Genomic DNA, 22,674 nt, shown 5'->3' with positions numbered 1-22,674 from the left:
GTAACAAACATGTGGTTGGCGCTGGACAAAAGATGTTCATATTGCATGGCAGAGATTTTTGTGAAGAATTGCTATGCTATCTTGGTTGTGTGGCTCAGAGGCAAAGGTTAAGAAAACTTACAAAATACATGGGACCACTGAGAGTTTATTTTTCAACAATGCCAACCCATAAAAATCAGTGATATCCACAACTCCAAGAATGAACTTGCAAATTAAATACAAGCCGTAGTCACAAATATTGTTTCCCGTAAATTTTTTTATTTTTTATTTTTTATTTTTTATTTTTACTTGAAGAAACCGCCCCAGGCGCCGAGCCGAGCCGAGCCGAGCCGTGCCCTATTTGCAGCTTCTCTGTCTATATATGTGGACGTAAAACTATGAGGGATTATAATTAACTCCTTGACCTCAGGGAGTATCCAAGCTTCTGCTTACGCAGGAAGTGACACCCATGGGATTTGAACCTATCTAGACTGCCCGTCAAACGGTCTAGGCTCATCCCACTGTGCCAATTACGCCTTGGGTCTAAAGAATGGTGAGAAAGAGATAGGTTTCCCAGAAATCCTAACATAAATTATTATGTTTTAGGAAATCTTGACAAAATATCGATCGACACTTGTAAGATATATAATAATATGTATGAGGTAGTAAAAAATATGTATGAAGTAGTAAAAAAAATCTAAGAACAAATAAAAATATTTGATAAAGAACGTGATATTTTTTCAAAATATCGCCTGTTTTTGAAAACATATGTATCAGACTTTGAAAAAATGAGTTCCCTCTCGACCCTGTCTGATGAGTTCAGCCCAAAGTGAGTGAGAACCAATTATATATAGGCTTCATTCTCAAACCTGCCTAACTCTTCATTACCTTCTTGTATGCTTAAAAGTTTACCTAATAATAACTGATCCCAAGCAAACAGATTATGCATTCTTTTTACTGCACAATGAAAACATATCATACCACCAAGTCCAATAAAGTAGAGATCAGCAGTTCATGAAAGTTGTATACAAACACAAGAATTCTCTTGGTACGATTGAAAGCAAGATCACTACCAATTATTATTGGCATGCGTAACGCAAGTCCCTACACTACACACACCATTATTTTCACTAGGTCATGCGTTATAGGATGCTTTATTTTGAGCCATGACTTATGATTCACATAGTGCATATGCGTTTAGCTAGGCAAACTGATCATCCTACCCTCTACCAATGACTACATAGACCAGACCATACAGTACCCACTAGGCCTGGATCGGAGGCCAGATTGGCTCCGTGTAGGCAGCCTTTAGGCCTACTCCAGGATTGACGAAACCAAGCCAGCTAGCGTTAGGCCAGGTTTTGTACATTAATGGGAGTAGTTTCACATTATTACAATTGAACTAAGTTACACCATCAACAGATTAAGTCAAGAATGGCATGGCTCACCGGAAATTCTTACGCCGGCCGGTGCCGCCGGAAGGCGGTGTCAGCTCCTCGCCGGCACTAGAGTCAGCGTTGTAGCCGCTGAACCCGTGGGTTCTGACCCGCATGCCGACTACCTTCGTGCTTAAGCTCCTTGGCTGCAACTGGCTCACCATTGCACCGCCGCCGCCGCCGCTGGAGCTGGTCGAGTCTCCTGCGGACCCGACACGCTTAGATGGAGGCTTCCACGTGTAAGCCAGAGGTGGGTGAGGTGTGTGGGCCCGGGCCTTGGCCTTGGACGAATGGGTGGTGGCCATGTAGCTGGGTGTGGGCAGCACCACGGTCGTGGCGGGGATGTCCTTGACCGCCACGTGGTTTCCAATGACCTCTTTCTCCGGAGAGAGGCCCGGCCACCGGAAATTTCTTGCCGGGATATGGGTGCTCCGGTGGTTCCCGGCGTCCACGTAGGACGACGACCTGGCGATGTCCATCTCGACGGTCTTCTCCGACATCTCGTCGGTGTTGGTGACGGTGAGGTAGGAGCCTTCAGGACCCACGTGGCGTCCATCGCACGGCCGCGTCGACATCCAACGCTCCAGCCAGTTCCAACCCCACTGCGTCTTGTCGGGATCTCCGCCGGAAAAATTTTCTCCGTAGCTGGATTCCAGATTCCATTTCTGCAAAAAGATCATTGATGTGAAGAAAATGACTAAACTGCCCTTAAAGAACATTCCTTACGGGGGATCACTGGTTTGTTAAAAACTCGGGGGTGTTCAAGTCCTTTCGTGAAATGCAAATGGACCTTTACGTTTAACCAAAAGTCAATACGGGCTGGATCATGCAGATGCGATTGGCATCCGGGTTCGGCTTAGATCCGATATATAAAATAAATCTAGATCCGAAATTTATGTGGACATGCCAAATCAGGAAACAAAAGGTTGGAATCAATAATCTTGTATCTCAAAAATTGCAAATGGATCGGATATATTGTTTCGAATCACCCTTCCGCATAATGGGGGATGGTGGGACAATGCGACACGAATCCCGGTTAGATCTGTAAAACAATCTACTGATTTCGGGTTTTGATATCCTTATAATCCGATTCAGGTTCGAAAAGATAGAAACAACAGCTGATTATCACACACACCCGGGTCGCCCGAGTGGGAGCGGGCTTCGGGAGAAGGTACTAATTAACCCTCTTCGTCCCATCCAGGTTGTATACTTCAGCTTGTGTGTTTGGGTATCAGTGACCCCACCGGATCGATGTCGATATTTGGATTTGGGTCGCATAAACTATCCTGATCCAATAAAACATGTGACATACTGTACTGTGGAGTAGCTAGCTAGGCATACCTTATGAGCATATGCATAAGCAAGTTCGCGTTCACGCTCAATGACAGCATCATGTTTCCGAGGCAAACTCCTCCTCACATCTTCCCTGATATGGTGCCCGCCCTCCCAGCTATCTACCTCTAAGCTCGGTGGATGATCATCATAGTAATCATCATCATCATCATCATCATCATCATTATAAACATCCTCTTTGCCATCATCATCAACGTGGCCTTGTTGTTGCTGCAGCTGGTTTCGACGTCTCTCTTGGGCAACCAACAGGCGGCGCGCTCGAACCCGGTCTTGCACCCGGACCAAGGCCTGCATGCACCTCATCGTCACCAGAGCCTGCTTGCGCACGTTATGCCCTCGAACCAGCGCTTGAAGCCTCACAAGACCCTTCAGTGCTCGCAGGGCTCTTCTTGCCTGAAACAGCATCGTGTGTGCTTTTTTCACTACTAAACATATATATGCATGCGTGCATTAATCTGTTGATTCATCATCAATTGGATCAGGTCCACTACATATTGGATCCGATCCATTCATATCGCGTAAGGCAAGTACTGAGGGAAGAACAAGCAAAAAGCATATTAGGACATGATGAAATTGTGAAGTTTAGGTCTGATTGCACAAGAAACATGATCAAGTTCATGATCCCGAAACACCGAATCTATAAACTTCATCATGCTATGTCCAGTAAAGTAGGAACTTCGGAGATCATGAGAAGTTCCAGGCCTCTTGTGCCATCAACAACCAATGTAACCATTTACCCAGGACCCGAAATTCTCGCTTATTTATTTATTTTTTGGTTCTGGAACACTAGCTAATTCTACAAGTTAACAGTATCTCTAGTTCGGGCAGCGACCCGTGATCCGCAACCCAGTGTTCCAACCATACATCGGGGTTTTGTGTTGTTGCAGTGATTCTCGCCCCGTTTATGGGGATATTTGGACCTGAGAAACTAGGGCTGTCAACAGGTCGGGCATGTACCGGGTACCCAACCCTAACCTGAATTCCCGGGTATATATGGGCATAAAAAATGCTGACCTGAATAATATTCGGGTTGAACCAAATCCGATCCGAGCAATGTTTTTTGCCAGGTACCCGACCCCACCCGAGTAATTTATATGTAATTTCAATAAAAAAAGTTTTCTAAAATTATGGGGGTCCATTTTCGTGATCCGACAAAACCCGAACCCTATAATTAATTATATGGGTGGGTCCAAATCAACCCTGACCCAGCTCTAACCTGACCCGTTGACAGCCCTATTAGCAACCCATTAGTACCCTAGACTCTGGCACTATGCACGGAGGCCTGACCCATACGTACCAGCGTAGGGAAGCATCCATATTAATTGTGAGAGCTATAACCAAGATACCCTCTTTTCCTTTATTTTCTTTCGCCTTTAATTAGTATAAAGCCTGAATGTTACAGATTTTATTGTATCTGGCCAAAAGGATTCATAGAAAGAGATGAAGATTTCTAGAACTGTCAATTGGATCCAATGTAAATCCAATCAATTCAAGGATCCACCTCAAGAGGGGTGGAGTGTTGATGCATGGAAGTTCCTAAGTGGGGTCGAAAGATCATGCCACGGATCAACACCGTGCTAAGCTAAAATATGCTAAACTACCATATTCAAGAGTCTCTAGAAAATAAAAATAAAAATACCAATATTCAATCATCCGTCTTTTGAAACAAGAGTCTCTACAATTCTTAGAGAAAAAAGAAGAAACCCTAATTTTAACCTGGATCTAAGTGAGATCCAAAACCTAGCTACAATTCCAAATTCCAATTCAACTATCCAATATCTCAAATATAAAGTCCAAAACAGTACATCACTCACATCTTTGTAGTGCTAATTCTTTCCACATTAATAAAACTTTACTTTTCTCTTCAAAACATAAAAGTAAAAATAAAAATAAAGCCCAAACAGTAAAAGTAAATCTAGACATAAAAAACGAATCCAAAAGTTGCTTGTATGCAAAATCAATACTTTAGCAATGCAAATTCAGGATCATTAAGGGGTGAGCAAAGGAACCGGATAAAAAAAACCTGAGTTTGGTTCAATATGAGCTTGGTTAGAGCCTATATTATTTGGAACGTAAGCACAACCCAGACTCTCAGATGAGTCATGAGTTTGATTAAAAGCTCGTTAATTAGTTGTTAAGGCTATGTGACATAAAAGTTGATAGACAAACTGAATCAAGCTGAGCTCCGGCCAGCTAGCTAGGTTGGTTAAGCTTGAACTGAAGCCCAGCCGAACTCAAGCCCAAGTTTAGGGGTTAACGAACCCAGCTCAAACAGCCAAGGTTCAACTTGAGTTTGGTTTGGGTGCAGCCCTAATTAGTGGACCATCTGAGTCGTGTAATTGTTCGCACACCCGACCCCCTAGGAAATTGGTTTCCTAATGCTTTTGGGGGCATGTTTGGATAAGTGATAAGCCATGCATGCCAGGGAGTTCAATGTCCAGTGGGTTCAGAGAGTTAACTCCCCTGATGTGGACAGTGGGCCCAAACCACAAGCGCCAAGATGCCCAACACCTGGCATTAAAGGCACTCTAAGCTCCTTGTTTTGTCCTATTCAGTGGAGAAGTGACACCCTGGCGTCCCTTGTCCACCACAGGAACCAAACAATGTCATATGCAGGGACCAATCATGTGGAGCCACATGCATGGAGGACTGGCAATTTGGAGTTGGAAGTGCCTTCTGTCACTCTATCCAAACAGATAATAATCCATAACTTAACAAGGAGATAATTTATGGCATGGGAGGCAAAGAGGAAGATATGGGTCAATCGGTCCAATGAAGCACAATTTGGATCGTATTAATACCGAGGCCCAATACATTTTTGGTATGTTTGGCATCACATTAAGTGCACCCAAGTTCATGAACTCCAAACAAAAAAAAAGAGAGTTTTAGTACTAGTAGTAGTAGATGCATTGAAATTCATGAACTTGGGTCATGTTTGATGGGATTTCCACACTCTTAACTCAAATACGGACACTTTAGGAAGGATCATGCTTACCAGGTATCCTCTGTACACAGATTGAATGAGTACAGCAGCTCGGTCTTCTCTCGATTGGCGCCCCAATCCTGCGAGTCGAACGACGTTAGCAGCTGCTTGAGCTGCCACTGCAGCTGCTGTAGCCATAGCCACGGCTATTGCGCAACCACTGTCATCCTCTGCCACTGGCGACGATGTGCTCTCTTCAATGAATGGTCTTCTTGGTGAGCTTTGGATCGCAAAGCGACCTGGTAAGACCACATGTGATGCATCTGTTTGCCATTTCTCAGGCGTCTCTTTCTGCCAACATAAGAAAACTTAAAATGCATGGTAATTAAGCGATACTTGGAGATACGAAATGCAACCAAAGTTCTTGAACTTCAATTTTGTTCCAGTTGAGATATTAAAGTTCACAAACTTGGTCAAAAGTTCATATGCAACTTGAAAACTTGCAGATCCAGAATTTGGGATGTGAGTGGCATCTTCAAAAGATTATGAATGAGAAATGACCAAGTTCATGAACTTAAATGTTGTACTGCTAACATGTCTAGTGTGTGCAAAAAGTTTACTATTCATCTCAAGAAATTATAGATCTAGAATTTGGGATATGATTGGCATCTTCAAAAAGACTATGAATGAAACCTAAGCTAGGTAGCACCAGGCCATAGGGATTTGTCAGGTTATGTCTTGTGAAATTATAACTGACATGTGAGTAACATTGTGAACAAGGCTGATTGCATGCATTATACGAGATTGCCCAAACTGGCACAATTGATCAGACAGATCATACAAGGTACATGAACACTATTGCATATAATTAAGATCCATTTCTTCTGGCAGTTAATACAAAAACATGGTTCAATCACGATGATGCCAAGATAAGCATCGCCTCCATGTTGGATATCAATGGTGCTTGTTGCATGCATCAGATAATTAAGGGCCCACCTGACACAACCAACAAGCGTGATGCAGAGCATCTAATTCTGTAATGGATTCCAATGGAGGGACCATACATCAACTCCCCCAATACTTTTACACAATGCAAGGACCACAGCCACACTATAAATATATAGTAAATAGGGTGTACTGAAGTTGGCACACATAGACTGACCCTCATCTTTGGATACCATAATAGATCCCAGTGCTTTGGGATATTTGAAGTTCTGTAGTTGTAACAAAAATGACAGTACTCACAAATGTGAAATTGTTGGATTTCAACTCGATATCTTGAAAATCACAACAACCGAAAATTTTGTGATATATCAAAATATCACCTATTTTCCAAAATACTGCAATATTATCACTTAATATTACAATATTTTATACATTTTTTTAAAAAATGTATAATTTATATGTCAATGTTATCTCAAGATTTCCCACAAAGTAAATTTGTAAATTTAATTATTCATAATTTCTCAGGTCCTATTTTTGACAGCTTAGTGCCAATTTTGAGGATGTGGGGGATCCCAATCTTTCAGGATCATAGAAGTTCCTGTTAGCAACATGATAGGAAATCCGGAGATCCTGACTAACAGTGCTATATACTGTAGAATTAATTAGGCAACCAAATGACATTGCTACACAAGTGCCAGCTTGAGCATCACAGGAGATCCAGCTGAACTTCAGGATTTGGGATCTTCAATGCCTAAGAGTTCAAGATAATAGAACCATCTGAAGGGCTAGTAGTTTTTGGGTGTTTGACTGTCATGAGATAGCAACCCCCAACTAATAGAAACTTAGCATATGAACTTCGAAAATCCCGGAATATCAGGATCCATTGTCGTGTCCAAACAGACCATTAACGCAATTGAGGGGCACATGAGCCATTTTTAAAAGAAACAGGGACAGATAAGGAAATTCATCATGCCAGTCACTTTCTTGTTAGGATAAGTTTTTTCTTTTTCACATAAGTTACAAATAAAAGCCAACAAAAAAAAGATAAAAACAATTAGGAGAAACAAAAACGAAAAAAAATGCTCACCTTTTTCTCACAGTCTTTTGAAGAAGACGACCTGAAAACTTTCTTCACCGAATTGAACCAACTCACCTTCTTGCCCATATCTCTACAAACACACGAAGAATGAGGTGGAAAAAAAAAGAAAAATATGAAGAATGACGTGAATAACCTGACTATTCTAAAAAATTCCAAGAATCCGTCACTTTGAGCTGCACAAAATTTCTACCTCGAAACAGTGATTTTCCCTGGGAATGAAAGCGAATGCATGCAACAAAATACCGGCAAAAAGATCACCGGTAAAAGAAGTGAAGAAAAATACCAACCTGCCTTCGGAAACTCTCCACCTTCACGCCGGAGTGAGGCCTGACCTTCTGATCCGGCGACCACTCATCTCTTGTTTCGATGTTCTCCACCGAATTTTCTCTTCTGCCCTCCTCCAAATTCACCCTTTCACACCACCCGCGGATATACCCTCTCGAGAAGCAGAGAACAAGAGAATAGAGAAAACCAGATACGTGCGGCACGTACAGAAAGGCAGTCGAGAGAAAAGAAGGTGCAAAACTGAAAAATCAACGTAACGTAAACGTTGAACCAAAATTAAATGATCGCAAATGGACTCTTTACTTACTTCCTTACCGTTGTCACACGAGAGAGAGAGAGAGAGACACTTTGGAGATTTGGCTGTTGATTCAATATATTATCCCCAAGGCTATCTTAAGTCAGGTGTCTCGGGTTCGAATCGAGACGAAAGCTATCTCCCCACCAGGCTACCGAAGAAAAAAAAGAAAGAGAGCGCGTTTCGAGGTGTAGAGAGTGCCGATCTCCACCAAAGAAAAAGAGAGAGAGAGAGGAAAAGAAGAGAGTGTTGATCTGGATGAGAGAGAAGCAGAAGAAAGGAAAGGGTGTGGAGAGGGAGAAGAGAAAGAATGGTGGTGGAGGCCAGGAAGAGGAAGAGGAAGAGGAAGAGGAAGAGGAGAGAAGGGAAGGGAGCGGCGAAAGCGCTGGCTCATAACTGCGAGGACGTGCCGTCTGCCTCACCTTATTTAACGCATTCACGGGCTGCCAACATCAACACCATTTGGTTTTCATCACCCGACCCAACTCACTCCAAATGACCCCTCCTCTCCTCTCACGTGTGCTCGTTTGACTCGAAGAGAGAGAGAGAGAGAGAGAGAGAGAGAGAGAGAGAGAGAGAGGGGGTTTTCCTTCCTCTGCTTTTTAGGTAGGATGCAGTAAAGCAGAGAAAAGTGCCAAGAGAGAGCAAGTTGGTGTCAGCCTTCATGGTCGGGGACGAACAAAACGGGTCCAAACACTTGGGTCCCTTTTTGGGTCCCAACTTGGAGCCGTGATCAATCCGTCATTTTAACTAGTGTTTCCCGTGGCAGGCTGACAGCACTTGGCATGTTTTATGTCAAAAATAGGAAGAAAAAAAAAACAGTTGGTTTGAAAGTGGATCATAAATGGGTCAGACCCATGAGTTTAATTTAAGATCTCAATTTTTACAAACAACCCCTCAGGGTGAATTAGGTGCAATCACATTGCACACTTTTGAGTGCCCCTTCATCTTTGACTTACAGCCTGTTAGTTGTAGTAGATGGCAGTCAGGTGCAACGGCACCTTCAAAGCGTGCAATGTGATTGCACCTTATGTGGGGCAGTTTGTGCAAGTCGCCATGTGACACGACCTTTCAATAGGGGTGGCAATTTCTGACACGACAACCCGCTTCTTAGCCGGGTTCGGGTTTGGCTTAAACGGGTTCGTGTCTGGCTTTAACGGGTTCGTGTCGTAAACGGGTTGACCCACCTAACCCTTTTATTAAGCGGGTCGGGTTCATGTTAGGGGTATGCCAACCCGCCAACCCGTTTAATAAACGGGTTAGGCGGGTCGGGTCAATCAGTTTACCCGAACCCGACCCAATAACCCGCCAACCTGCCCGCTAACCCGCCAAACCGTTTACCCGATCCGGCCCGTTTATTAAACGGGTTAACCGTGTCGTGTCGGGTTACCCGTTTAATAAATGGGTTGGGTTCGTGTTTGCCACATCTGACCCGTTTAATAAACGGGTCGGGTTTGTGTTGAGGTATGCTGACCCGACCCGATTGCCACCCCTATCTTTCAAGTTCGAACTCGACTGGTATGGGTGATTTAACTGCCTGGTTGTACTTGTCTACTGTTAATGAATGAGAGGGTCTTAATCTCCCAGCTTGATTATTATAAAAAAAAAAGTGAAGTTTGAAAAAAAAAATGAGGGTAACATTAGTAACTACGACTTGGATGTACATCACGTTGTCTCATTTTTGGTATTTTGATTTAAGCTATTGATTTATATTAGAGTTTAGCATTCCAACCTTGGGTTGTTTGTACGATGGAGTGTGTTACACATTCACTTTTTTCTTGCCCTCAACATTGGAAATATATGCATTCCTACATGGGTGGTATGAATATAAATTGCGGATGTAATGGAGTAAGTTAATAAGGGTGTGGCATATATTAGGTCTAGCCCAAGGCCTGAGCTATTCATTTATCCACGTATTTGAGATTTGCCTCTAATGCAATATTACGAAAGTCTTCCTTGTGAATGCTCTCGAGGAGTTTGCCCTACTCTACAAAGCTAAAAGGGTTAGGCTTTAATAGTTGGAACCTCTAACTACTTGAGATTCATCACATCTACTTACCCAGCTCTTTATAATCCTCACCACCGAACTCATCTAAGTAATCTCTCATTCTCTCTCTCACAAGCTAGTAGACCTCCCTACCTTCTTCTTTATTGTTTTCCCTTCACCATTGATATGTTTCGGTGGGACTAGGTTTCATTTCTAGGGTTTAGGTGGGCTTGGGTTAGGTTTGGTCAATTCAAGGTCAAGTTTATTAAACAAATTCAGGTATGATTCTGATAAGGTTCAAAGAAAAATCAGGTTGAGAACTACATTTTGTTCGATTTCTGATAGATCCTGAGAAAGCAAATTATTTGTCTCAAAACAAAAATAAAAAAATCATTGAAAATAGTCTAGGGACAAGATAAATAAGGTTTAGGTAAAATTTGAGAGTCAAGGTCGATCTTGTTTGGGTTTTAAAATTTGGCAAAGTTAGGACACATGTTTGGGTTAGGTATGTTTCTGGACTGGGTTTTAGGTAGAATAATTTTTGGTGTTGGATTTAAATTTTTTTTAACAGAGAATAATTATGATCCAATTTTTAATAGGTTGATTAAGGATACGTAGGGATGTTTGAGGTTGATTTTTCAGGTCTGAACTAGGTACGCATTAAGACATATATTATTTTTAAGTTAGGTAATTTTCAAGGAAACACAAAAATAAAGTAGTGTGTTAGTTTTGGGTTTAAAATAGATTTAGCCTTAGATATGGTTAGGAAAATGAGTTCTAATGACTTACAAGGTTTGGGTAGAGTGTCCTAAGGTTGGGGATGAGTCTAATCTATATGAGGATACTCAGAACCACATGCACGACATGAGCGGATGGAGTCTTTCACAAAGGTTGGTGCAGTTCACATGAGTACTAAGTATAATATAGTTTTACTTAGCACTTATGTAAGTTCTAAACGTTTGGAGAGTTGGGACCACCTTAGTAACCGAGAGAGGAGTCCTAAGATAAGGTGAATGAATCAGGAGGTAGGGATTCACAAGGGGTAGAGTGAGGGTCATGAGTCAAGAGAGAGACTCATTAGAAGAGGGCCTAGAGGCCAAGGGGTAGAAGAGAGAGAAAAAGTCATCCTTTAAGAGGGGGCGAGTTCTTGATAAGAGAGAATTAGCCAAATCTTGATTCAATATTTCATATCCATCAATATCAAAATGAGTTTGTATATATAGGCCAAGAAAACATAATAAAAACAATCACAAAATCTCAAACACTTATACATCTAACAAAGCAATATTAACTCCTAATTTTCCTACTTAGTAACCCCCTCCTCCCAAGTCACCTTAAAGAGAGCCCATCTCCCTAGGGCCTATTTGAAGTTTCACAAAATCCTTTAAGGAAGGACTACAAGGGTCTACATGATTTCCTTGAAAGAGCCTTGAAGGCTCTTGGGTGGTGCCAATGGGTGAGTCCACTCTTATTTTTTCCTTTTAGAGGGGATGCCCCATGTGGTCCCACTTGCCAATAAATGAAAAGGGCATTCAAGGGGGCTCCCACGTACTGAGGAGACATGGTTTCAATAAGTAGAGCTTGGATAACGAATCTGGATAATCTTGCAAAAGATCCATTTATATTTTCTGGACCTTAGGAGTTGGATCTGAGTCTATAGAATTTGGGATCACATCAACCATCACCAACCTTTCCTCACTTCTTTCCTTTACTTTCTTATATTTAAGGCCTTCTAAGAAAGGTATGTAACATTTGGTATCAGAGCAACCACAATCCACATGTTGTCATTGCCATTGAAGATCTACACATCAAGATCCATCAAGAAGCTCAACTCAGGTAGAGGAGCTCACTCGATTGATCACGAAGGATATCTATCATCAAGAACCTGTCCTGATCTTTATTCACATAAAGATTGCTGCAAAAAAGACTTAATTAAGGTGAGTTAAGCTTGAAACCTGCCCCTGTTGGTGGATTTAGAGGAATCACTTTGATCTTGATTGATTTTTGGTGTCCTAACCCACACTACTGAGTTGTCAAGTGTTAGACATCTTGGACGATTTTTTTAAAAGATTTTAAAAATTGTTCAGCATTTCTTTTTATTTCCAAGATATATGAATCTACAGTAGATAAGAAGTATATTGTTGAAAAAATTCTAATTTGGGAGTGTGTGAACGAAACGTGAATTGCATGGTCACCTTTGTAGTTGTTATATATAGATCAAAATCTAGAAAGAGTATTGTATTCAAAGCTTCATAATTCAAATGCCACCTCACCAAGGCAAGGGGGATGCCAAAGTTAAAACGGGATTCAAGAATATGATGTGGCAACTGAGGTGGCCCATATCTAAGGCACAAAGTCAAATGACACATGTCACAACCAGCTTAGAGGATAAGAAAGTAAGGTGGGGCGCCAATTTAGAAGAATCTAAGGAAGAAAAAAAGGAAAGTAAGGGGTGCCCCATACTTACCTAAATGGGGGGGGGGGGGGGGAGGGGGGAGGGGACTCTCTTTCCTACTTTCTATTTTGTAAGATGTTTTTTTTTCAATGATTATTTCTTATTTCTTAATTTACTAATTTGGAACCCCTCCTTAGTCTAGTTAGAACCTTATTTTAACAGTTAGAGGGTGTATAATTATTATAGGTTAAGATTTTAGGTTACATTTTTCTTTTTGAATTGGAATTAAACTTAGGCTCATGCCATAGAGTATAAATAATGGCTTAAGATCTCGTTTAGAGTTTTATGCAATTTAGTGATTTGCTTCTCTCTCTCTCATAATCGTCCCTCTCTCTCTATTTGGGCATCTTTTTCTACATGTCTCACTTTCTATCTTCTCTCTCTTATTTCTCTTTAGTTCATGCTTGGATCAAGCCACCTAGGCTAGTCAATCATCCTTTCTAGAGAGCCTAGGCTCATCCAACGCCCAAGTTGTGCGGTCCTACTTCTCTGGCAAGCCAACTAACATGCTGCATTGCAAATCATGTGCCTACATACCAGATCATGGGAGACTCTCTCTCTCTGCATGTTGTAAATGTGTAAGTGACCTCTATATCTAAATATCATCCCTTTCCTATCCTGCACCTATTTTTTAAAGCCCGAAACTCGAAATTGGTCCTTACCGTTACACTGCCCCTTGAAACACCTATTTTGGTAACCTAAGGTAACCAACAACTTAAGCCTCTATCCAGCACCTAGCCCAGACCTCACACATCCCTAGGACTCTCTAGAACCCCTAGACCAGGTTGTATGAGTTTTGAACCTCATTTCATACTCAAACCATTATATGATCCTAAACTGCACTTACCTGATTAACTCTATCAAACTCGTACCACCTCGTCTGCCACAACAAGGAACCTACAACCTCTCTCCCACCATGTCAACCAAGGTTTACCTCTATGACACACGATTGAGCCCAAGGCCAAGGAACAACAAGTTTGATCCATTTGAGTCCATAGGACTCTGTTTGAAGTATCTGACGATCGTGTATCTGAATATTTTCAATGGACCCTTTTTCGATCCAAACACCAGTGTGACTAACATCATTTCAAAATTTTATGAGGGCAGAATAGATTAGTATCATAATAAACTTCATACCATAGAGGGATCTCATCCCCCTATGTGGATAATAACAAAGAGATTCACCAACATGTCAAACAAGCTTGGGCGATCGCCGAGCAAACCAAATTCGAACTCTTTCGGTAATGGCAAAAGAGCGTGGACCAAACCAACCACTCAAACTATATTGAGAGGGTTGTAGTAGCCTTAGTGGACCATATGTATAATATCTACAAATTTTTTTGTATTTATTTAATTAATAGAGATGAATTTTATGTTTCAAGTATAGGTTAAAATTTTAATTTTAATTTTAATTTTAATTTGAATCTTCAGTGAATTTTAATTTCATTTGAAATTTAATTTAAAGTGAATTTGGATTTGGATTTAATTAAATATGAATTTGGATATGAGATTTGAATTTGAATTTGGAATGAAATATGGATTTAACTTAAATAAAATTTAGATATTATTTAAGAATCGATTAGAAAATTTAATTTAGTAAATAAGTAGGACCCAAGCCTGGGACACCCCTCCCCTTATGTGGGCTCATCCTACTATGCTAAGAATTTCATACTTACATAACTTCTAATGACTTAAGATTATACACTAATTAAAGTAAAAAAATATTAGTTAGTTTTCTAATTTAAAAAGACTAAGTAATTAATGAAATTAAGAAGTTAAATTAGAGTTGAAAGTCATTTTGGTAAGAATGAATCCATAAGGTGGGATGCCCCCTATTGTGGGTCCTCTTATCTTAGCTAAAGTCTCTACTTTGGTTAAGGTCAACGTAGCTAACAAGTTGCCTAATTCAAAAGCATACCTATGGGCTAGGATATTTTAAAAGTTTTATTAATTTTTGTAGTTAGTCTAATTAGCTAGAAATTCTATAATTATGTAAAACCTAAATAAAAACTAATAATAGGAAAGGGACTTGGGTGACTTACCTATTATGATTGAAAATCCTATGTAGAATCTCTATAAAAGGAACCCCATTCACGCATGCCCCTTTATCTCTCTTTCTAGTCTCTCTCACCCTATTTTTTCTTTTTCTTTCTCTCTTCTTACTCCCTATCACACTCATTAGAGGTGGTTGGAGGTTACTTCCATTGGTGGTACAACCAAGAGGAGGGAGGTGGTCATCAAGGGAAGAAGATCCACTATTCTACAGTTTTGGTTTTGGTTTTCGTCTTTCAAGGTAGGTGCACTCCAACTATGAATATATATACATGATGCTAAGGAGCATGTTCATGTTGAGATTCGTTTTTTAGACACATACTAATGTATAAAACCACTAAGATTGATACAGAGACCGACATGATTCAATCCATAGAGCTAATCAATATCCAAAATTATTTTTAAGAAAATCATTTTGATGTAATAGCATAAACCAATTTGGTTGTTTGGAAAATCATTTTATGTGATTCATGTTCCGTGTTATCTGTTAAATTTACTCATGAATGTCATGTATTAAGTTAGGTTCATATAAATATGATATTAATTGATTCATGACTATTTTAAAAATAAACTTTTTTGATCCATTTAGATAAAACTGATTTCTTTTGAGAAAATCAGGCTTTCTTATGAAACTATATTGAATCTTGCATGTGTTTTGTGTTATGAGTTGGATCAACATAAGATGACGTGTACATGCATGTGCATGACATGTTTATATTGAATCAAAGTCACAAAACACATGTTTATGATGCTCTTTTTATGAAAAACATGTATTTAATTATATGCTTATTAAAAATATATTATGTCCTTTGATTTTTATTTTGACTAGTCTAAAAATATTCATGGTTATCCAAAATGGATTCTCAAATTTTGTAAAGATTTTTAGACATTTAGGAGAAGTCCCAGAAAAAAATTGGGCTTGTTTGAGGTCCGGATTGAGGCATACGTCATCTATAAGTCAGAACAAAGTTTATGTCTTTACAAAAATTATATAATAGCTGCATATTTTTCTGATTTTACTTATCTCAAATGATTTTAGATTTATGGTCAATATTTTTATATGTTGCTTATATAATGCATAACACATGATAAAAATCTTGATTCATTATAGTTTGTGAACTAAAAATCATGAAAGTCTGTCCCAAAACTAGATTTTTTGGAACATAGTCTGTCAAAGAACATGAACAAACTGTAATGTGTGAATTTTAATTTTGAGTTGGGATGAAGTTTAGACCTAATTTATTTTACAAATTTTGCTAAACACACCTGACTAACTACAGTAAAACTTACATAATTTATTCTATTTTGCAAATTCGTTGGTTGATAGTTCTTTAGTAAAGCCAAATTGAATGTTTCTGTTTTGAGAACAGAAAACTAATTTTAATAAAAGATTTATTTTTCCTTGAACCAAAATGAGATTGACACTAGTTTTTGTCTATAGACAACTAATATATTTATGCGTCTATTGTAAAAAATTTAGATTTAAATTCATTATATTCAGGTTGTGGCAAAATTCACACTAATAAATTCTGTCAATGCAGTTCTTAGTTGAAACTCTTATTTGCATACATGTCGTTATTAAAAATTTAGAGCAGTTCAACATGTATGGGTCATAGAGTTGGACTAGAGTAACACACACACACCATTAAAGTACTTTGTGTGGACCTAATGAGGTGATACATTTGTACATTTAATTGAGATCACATGTTGATCTATATGCTGATATAAGAATGTTAGTTGTTGTATTTATGCATGTGATTATGAAAGTTGTATGTATGCACATGTGTGTTCATGAATGCATGTTGAGCATTGGTTCCAAAAGAGAGTCAGGATATACTGAATGTAATAGGCTATCCATGTGAATAAGCCACATTGACCTATAACCTTAATAAAGATAACCCTAATTAGAGATTATGGGTATACCTCACAAGGGTATATGTTACTGAAAATATCATGTCTACCTTGAAGAAAGTAGGTGGTACAACCCCTATGTGGTCAAGTAATATGTTTGGTGAGAGTATTATTGCATATATACTCACTTGGTCTCCAGTCTACAGGTAGTAGGAGGCTCGAACTACCAATTTATGTCCTAGGTTGTAGGTCCATGTATTCTATAAAAGTGTTAGGATCAATCTTGTTTGCTACTAGTGGTGGGGTCTCTCTCGGTCATTATATCACACTCAATGGGTTCACTTCAATAAGTCACTCATAAAAATTAGAAATATATAACATAATAAACATTCGAGTGGTCTACTCTGTTGCAATCACTTCTCCTGTACTTACCCGCAAGAGTAATAAATAAAGAAAAAAAAACCTTACACTTAAACACATCTACTATGTAAAAACTTGTGTTAAAATATGTCTTAATCATTCATATCCATATTCATGACATTATTCTTATTCTGTGACATATTGTATAAAGCATTAGTTGTGTATGTTTAGTTAATGTATTCTGTTGATTATATGTAAGATATATGTTAGTGATTTCTGATACCTTGCATTCTCAGTTTCGTATATGTATGCATGGTTACTGTGTTTTTCTATTGAGACTTGTTGAAGTCTGACCCTCTATATTTTATACACCCATACGTAATGAGTAAACGAGTTAGAGCGATTGTGAGATGTTGCAGGAATGCCAAGTGAACCAACGATTTAAATCCTAGGGCCCCACCTTGTTGACTTTATAGATCCTCCCATCTATCCCTTTTCTTTTTTTTTTCTTCTTCTTCCTTGATGTGCTCAGTCTCTTCATATATTAGGAAAACTTCTTTCCTTGTAAGGAGCTCTAGTGATGTGCTGTGTCCTCTATATAAGACCCATAGACTCCTCCTTTGCTTGAATAAGGAGAGGACATATGTTCTTTACTTTTTCACCATATGCTCAACCATATAGGCTTTCACATCAGCATACCAGAACCCACATGAGTTGGGATGGACCCCCATAGGGTATGAGGTGGTGCGTCTTGGGTTTGGAGCATGTGTCATCTTTCACAATATGACTCATTTCACAAGTGCTAACAACTTCTGGATCTTAACCCATATAGTCATGTCCCGATTCTTCAAAAATGAAAGAGGCTAATATCTCATCCCCAAGTAATGCTATAGTTTCTCTAATATAGAAATAAATTAATATATCAATTATATCAAAAATTTTAAAAATACTAAAAGAATTTGGTTTTGGTTCTGGATCGTAATAAACTACCGCTCTCTGTATCACTTTGCCCTCAAAGTGGAGGAAACCAAGACCCCACTACTCTGCCTCTCTGTCTGGATCAAATATATGCATTTCGTTCTTGCTAAACACCCTGACCACGTGGTTCATCATTCTCATCAAAGAGTCCCACTTGACGAGCTCTAATTTTTTAAGCCATTGAATTTTAGGTACCACAAGAACTTCAAGAAGAAAGATCTTGAAGCCATATCTCATGAGATCCACCTCCAACCTTCGCTGGCTAACAATGGTGGTATGTTGCCCCAAGAAGGTTTTGAGGCTTTGGTGGTCGGCCCACATGATAGTCTTTCACTCTAAGAGGTAAGGGTATCATTTCTTTACCATGAAGCCTATTACAAACAATTTCTTATCGAAGGTTGACAAGACATGTCTCTGGTTGGGCACAACCCTAATCTTGTACGCAATGGGATTCCCTTATAAAGAGAAGACAATACTAATTCCAGCATCACATCCATCCATCTTCATTATAAAGACCATAGTAAAAATTGGCAAAGTTGCAAAACTTTGCCTTTGTCCAGATCAGTATGGGTTTCTTATTAAAAAATAAAAAGTAAATCAATAACATGTTTACAAAAATTCTTGGTATTTTACTTTGAAATCTGTCAGCCGTTATAGTTGGTATCAGAGATAGAGTTTATAGTTGGTATCAGACCCTAGGATTGAAAGTCATTAGTTCACAATCGTCTAATAATTCGATACTTTGCTATAAGTATGTTTTATTAAGACAATATGGTTGCATGAAGAAATATTTAAATTTGTGGATATTATGAGAATAATAATAAGATGGATAATGCTTAATTATAACTAAGTTATAGTAAATTTACTGTAGATAGCATGAAAACACTTTAGTCGCTTTAGTCTTTTTTGACAATGGGTCTACTCACTCTTTTGTCTCAGTAGAATGCTAATCAGGTGTGATTTTCTATAAAACTACTTATTTTTGCTCTTGATGTTCATACCCCGGTTGAGAATATTTGTATATGTGTTTCTCATATTTGGGATGTCAATATAAAGTTGCAGGAGCAGGTCTTACATGACAATCTAGTTCTATATGATATGAAAGATTATGATGTCATATTGGGTACGTACCTGGTTATTCGAGTATTATGTTGGTATCTTGTGTCGAAAAAGGAAGGTTGTAATTTCGAGACTCAATGTCCCAGAGATTATGTTCAGGATATCCAGACCTACCTTGTGTAGTCATATAATCTCTGCAGTAAAGCCTCAGAGATGTTTGGATAGGGTACATGTCGCCTTTTTGGTTAGTGTGGTCGGGGCAATGTAAGACCCATATTTTTTCAGTAAAAATTTTGAATAAATCTATGAGGTATTTTATGTAAAAATAACAAATGAACCCAAAATGCAAAATGAATCGATTTCAACGAGCCAATTATGCTTATGATATATGTATCCTTATAAATATATACTCAATCAGTTAAGGAGCCATAACTTCCTCCATAAGTAAAATTAGAAGATTTGTACAAGCCAACCTTCTTAGTTTCGTCGATACGAAGAGAATGGCGTACTCAAATTTTTTTGAGAAAAAATCAGTGAAACCCCAAAAAAATCACGAGACCCATAAAAATATTGGCGGACCTCACATAAAATATCTCAAAAAATATCCCATGGGACTCATAAAATATTCCATGAAAATTTCAAGTGAACCCCACATAAAAGGAACCACTTGACCTTATCCTAAACAAGATGGATAAAAGGGTAAAAAAGACAAGCCTTATCCTTTTTAAAGGACAAAGCTTATCCTTAAGAAGTTCAAGGAGGCTTCTTCCTTTTGCCTATAAAAGGCTTTCCTCTCATCCTTTTAGAAAATTGTCACCCCCTTCTCTCTCTACTTGTTTCTCTCTCTAAAACCTCCTCTATCTAGCCTAGCCTGGTTTTGACCTAGCCTGAGCCTGCTTGACCTAGTTTGATCCCAACTGGGTCTAGTAAAGCGTGATCAAGTCAACCTCTTTTGGTCCTAGCCAAGGTCTGGCCTACTTAACTTAGACTTAACTTACTTGAGCTAAGTCTGAACCCACCTAACACAGTTGACTTGGACCGAACCCAATTTGGTCTAAGCTACTTGGTCTTAGCATCTTGACCTACTCTTCCTTTTTCTCAACTAAGTCGAACCCATATGACCTAATTTAGCCTCTCTAAAGAAGGTTTGAACCCAATTTAGCCAAAACTAGGTTCGAAGCAGGTTAAGCACAACTAAAGCCATTTTCACCTGTTAGAGAGTAAGTTTGCTCGCTAATCTCTCTCTATCAAGTGTTTGCTATTTTTTATGGTGTGGTATAGATGTATACCTTCTTAAAAATAGTATTTAGCCCTAGTCATTGGTCTATGCCCTCTGCGACACTTCGGTGTTCAGGCACGTACCCTTGTGACTATCATTGGATATTTTTTGATAAAGGTTCTTGCTTTAGGCGACCTATATGTATTATTTGCATATGCTTTTAAGATTGTCATCGCTTCAAATGATGCCAAGGATCCTGATTTTTGTAATTTGCTTATGTATTTAAGATTATCGTCGTGTCGAACAATGCCAAGGCTCTTGCTTTTTGCAAATATATACGTATTTGCCTTTTGCAAGTTATTTAGTTCAGCTTCTCCTACCAAACATTAAATATGCTTTCATTTACGTCGTTGTGTTATATCGCACATGCTCCTTCTTATATTACATATAGTTGCGCGTAAATGGGCGTTCAAATAGAGATCCACTCCAAATCACCAATGTGATTTCATATATCGCTCATCGATCAAGATTCTGATTGACGAAAGAAGCCACTATTGGAAAAGCTTTTCTCTTGTGCAAAATCATTTTTTCATAGAAACTTAAGTCACTTGCACATGATCTAGCTAAAGCACAAAGTTCTAATGAACCCTAATAGATACAAAGTATGCACAACAGTGCACATCTATTCCTGAGCTAAGCGTAGCGTTTCTTCTGTCAAAGAGAGAAAGTGCTGCTGATGAAAAGATGATCACTGAGCTTAAAAGAACGCAACACTTTCTTCGTAAAAGAGAGAAAGTGCTGTCAAATTTTCTAAAAGAAGCTCAACAAGGTTTAAAAAAAAGCATAGCACGTACTTCATCATACAGAAGAGGTACTACTGAAATTCTGATAAGTACTTTCTATAAAGTAGAAAGGGTTGTCATGCTTCCCCCGTCAAGCCGAGGAAGTGCTACTGAAATGTCTGGCAAAAGACTTGTCTGAACAACACAATGATGCCCTGTTGTCGGACCCCTGCTGGAATGGTTCGTTCCACCTTCGCCTGTAAGGGCACTCTACTCGTAAGGGTCGGTGTGTCAAAGTAGTTGTTGCGCCTTGACTAGGCCAAGTGCTTGTTGCGGCTATACATGACGAGCAGTCGATCTGTTGAGATCGTGGTATATGCATGCTCATGTGAAATATTGTTGTACGACTAGACTCGTAAGGTCTGGAGTGTCAGAGTTCATTGTCCACCCTAAAGAGGTGAAGTGTTCATGATAGCCGTAGATGCCAAGAGCAGAGTCAGGCATGTATATGAATAAAACTTAATGATAGTTTCTAGACCACACGGTTGGACCATGCTTCGGAATACTTAATGGGGATGGGGTACATATTTTTTTAGTGCAAAATGCACTAGTTTGCCCAAGTGGCATTCAAATATTCCATAAAAAATGGTAATGTCATCGAACCCCTTCAGAACTATTACTCACCGTCGAAGACGGTGATTATACAGCCGTGAGTGACACATATTTATTATGAACCAAAGAGTTCAAGGAACCTCCTGTCACTTAGAAGATTTGAAGGTTGGGTTATCCTTAAGATCTGAGGATTGAACCCTACTACTGCAGTAGAAGATGCATTTAAAGCAGCCCGGTAGGGTTATCTCGGTATGAGTTCTACTGTCCTATCATGGACAAGGGCATTAGGCCTATGGGGTATCTAAAATACATAGAATAATAAACCCTTAGAATGTCACATTGATGTCAAAGTTCAAGCTTCTTCCATGTACCAAAGGGTGAACGGTTAATATCGTAACAATGCATTAGTTCTAGGTTCAACGGTGTTTGAATGTATGAATGAATGGGCATTATTCTGACAAGTTTTCATAACCTTGAAAAAACTGTCAAGAGCGTATACTATTGGATCGATAGGATAAAGACCCATGTTATATTCGGACGACTAAGATAAGCTCGACGATCTCGCGCATAGATTTGTGAGATACGAATATGCCAAGTCTTGGAGACTTGATCTTGATGTTCCAATTGAGGCCCAAAAATGGCTCACGTGTTATGTGCTAAGTCTTGAAGACTTGAACGAAATATTCAAATCATGGACTTGATGAAGCTTTCTCGATATACGCTAAAGTTGTTGAGACTTGAGTGTCGTTATTGCGGACTGTGAACCTATGTGGTCTGTATATCTTTCTGAGTTTATACTTGAGTTGATCTGAATACTTTCTTACCAGACCAAAATGGTTCTGACCCCGTTTAATGATGAATACAAATGTTGAACTTGCGATGCGATATTTGGAGCAAGACAACATCTTGTTCTAGGGTTTCTCTAGACAGTGTTGCACTGCTTCTTTTATAAAACTAGTAATGCTTTTCCAAGCAGTGATGCTTGTAATAAACAAATTATTTTG

General features: G+C 39.1%; 1 protein-coding gene across 3 annotated transcripts; it reads right to left on the bottom strand.

The window, feature by feature from the left end:
- Positions 1-930: 930 nt before the first annotated feature.
- IQD21 (IQ-domain 21) lies at positions 931-8,695 on the bottom strand. Of its 3 annotated transcripts, none has more exons than XM_089990266.1 (6): positions 8,328-8,695; positions 8,023-8,260; positions 7,724-7,805; positions 5,764-6,042; positions 2,757-3,161; positions 931-2,080 (listed from the first exon to the last, which is right to left on the bottom strand). In XM_089990266.1, the coding sequence occupies exons 3-6, from the start codon at positions 7,799-7,801 to the stop codon at positions 1,424-1,426; spliced, it is 1,419 nt and encodes a 472-aa protein (XP_089846392.1). In that variant the 5' UTR covers positions 7,802-7,805; positions 8,023-8,260; positions 8,328-8,695; the 3' UTR covers positions 931-1,423. The 3 variants fall into 3 exon arrangements, with proteins under 3 accessions (XP_089846392.1, XP_089846390.1, XP_089846391.1); XM_089990264.1 differs by having other exon boundaries at positions 8,336-8,695; XM_089990265.1 differs by having other exon boundaries at positions 7,724-7,803; positions 8,023-8,695.
- Positions 8,696-22,674: the final 13,979 nt, after the last annotated feature.

The sequence above is a fragment of the Nuphar pumila genome, chromosome 15 (assembly GCF_984573655.1).
Source record: "Nuphar pumila chromosome 15, dmNupPumi1.hap1.1, whole genome shotgun sequence".
NCBI classification, from domain to species: Eukaryota; Viridiplantae; Streptophyta; class Magnoliopsida; order Nymphaeales; family Nymphaeaceae; genus Nuphar; species Nuphar pumila.
This window is presented reverse-complemented; position numbering and strand designations above follow the sequence as displayed.

Excerpts from the sequence above, each read along its gene's own strand:
- IQD21 (XM_089990265.1), bottom strand. The coding sequence starts at position 7,801 with ATGGGCAAGAAGGTGAGTTGGTTCAATTCGGTGAAGAAAGTTTTCAGG. Across the intron at positions 6,043-7,723 it reads CAAAAGACTGTGAGAAAAAG|AAAGAGACGCCTGAGAAATG; the intron begins GTGAGCATTTTT and ends TTATGTTGGCAG. Across the intron at positions 2,081-2,756 it reads CTTATGCATATGCTCATAAG|AAATGGAATCTGGAATCCAG; the intron begins GTATGCCTAGCT and ends ATCTTTTTGCAG.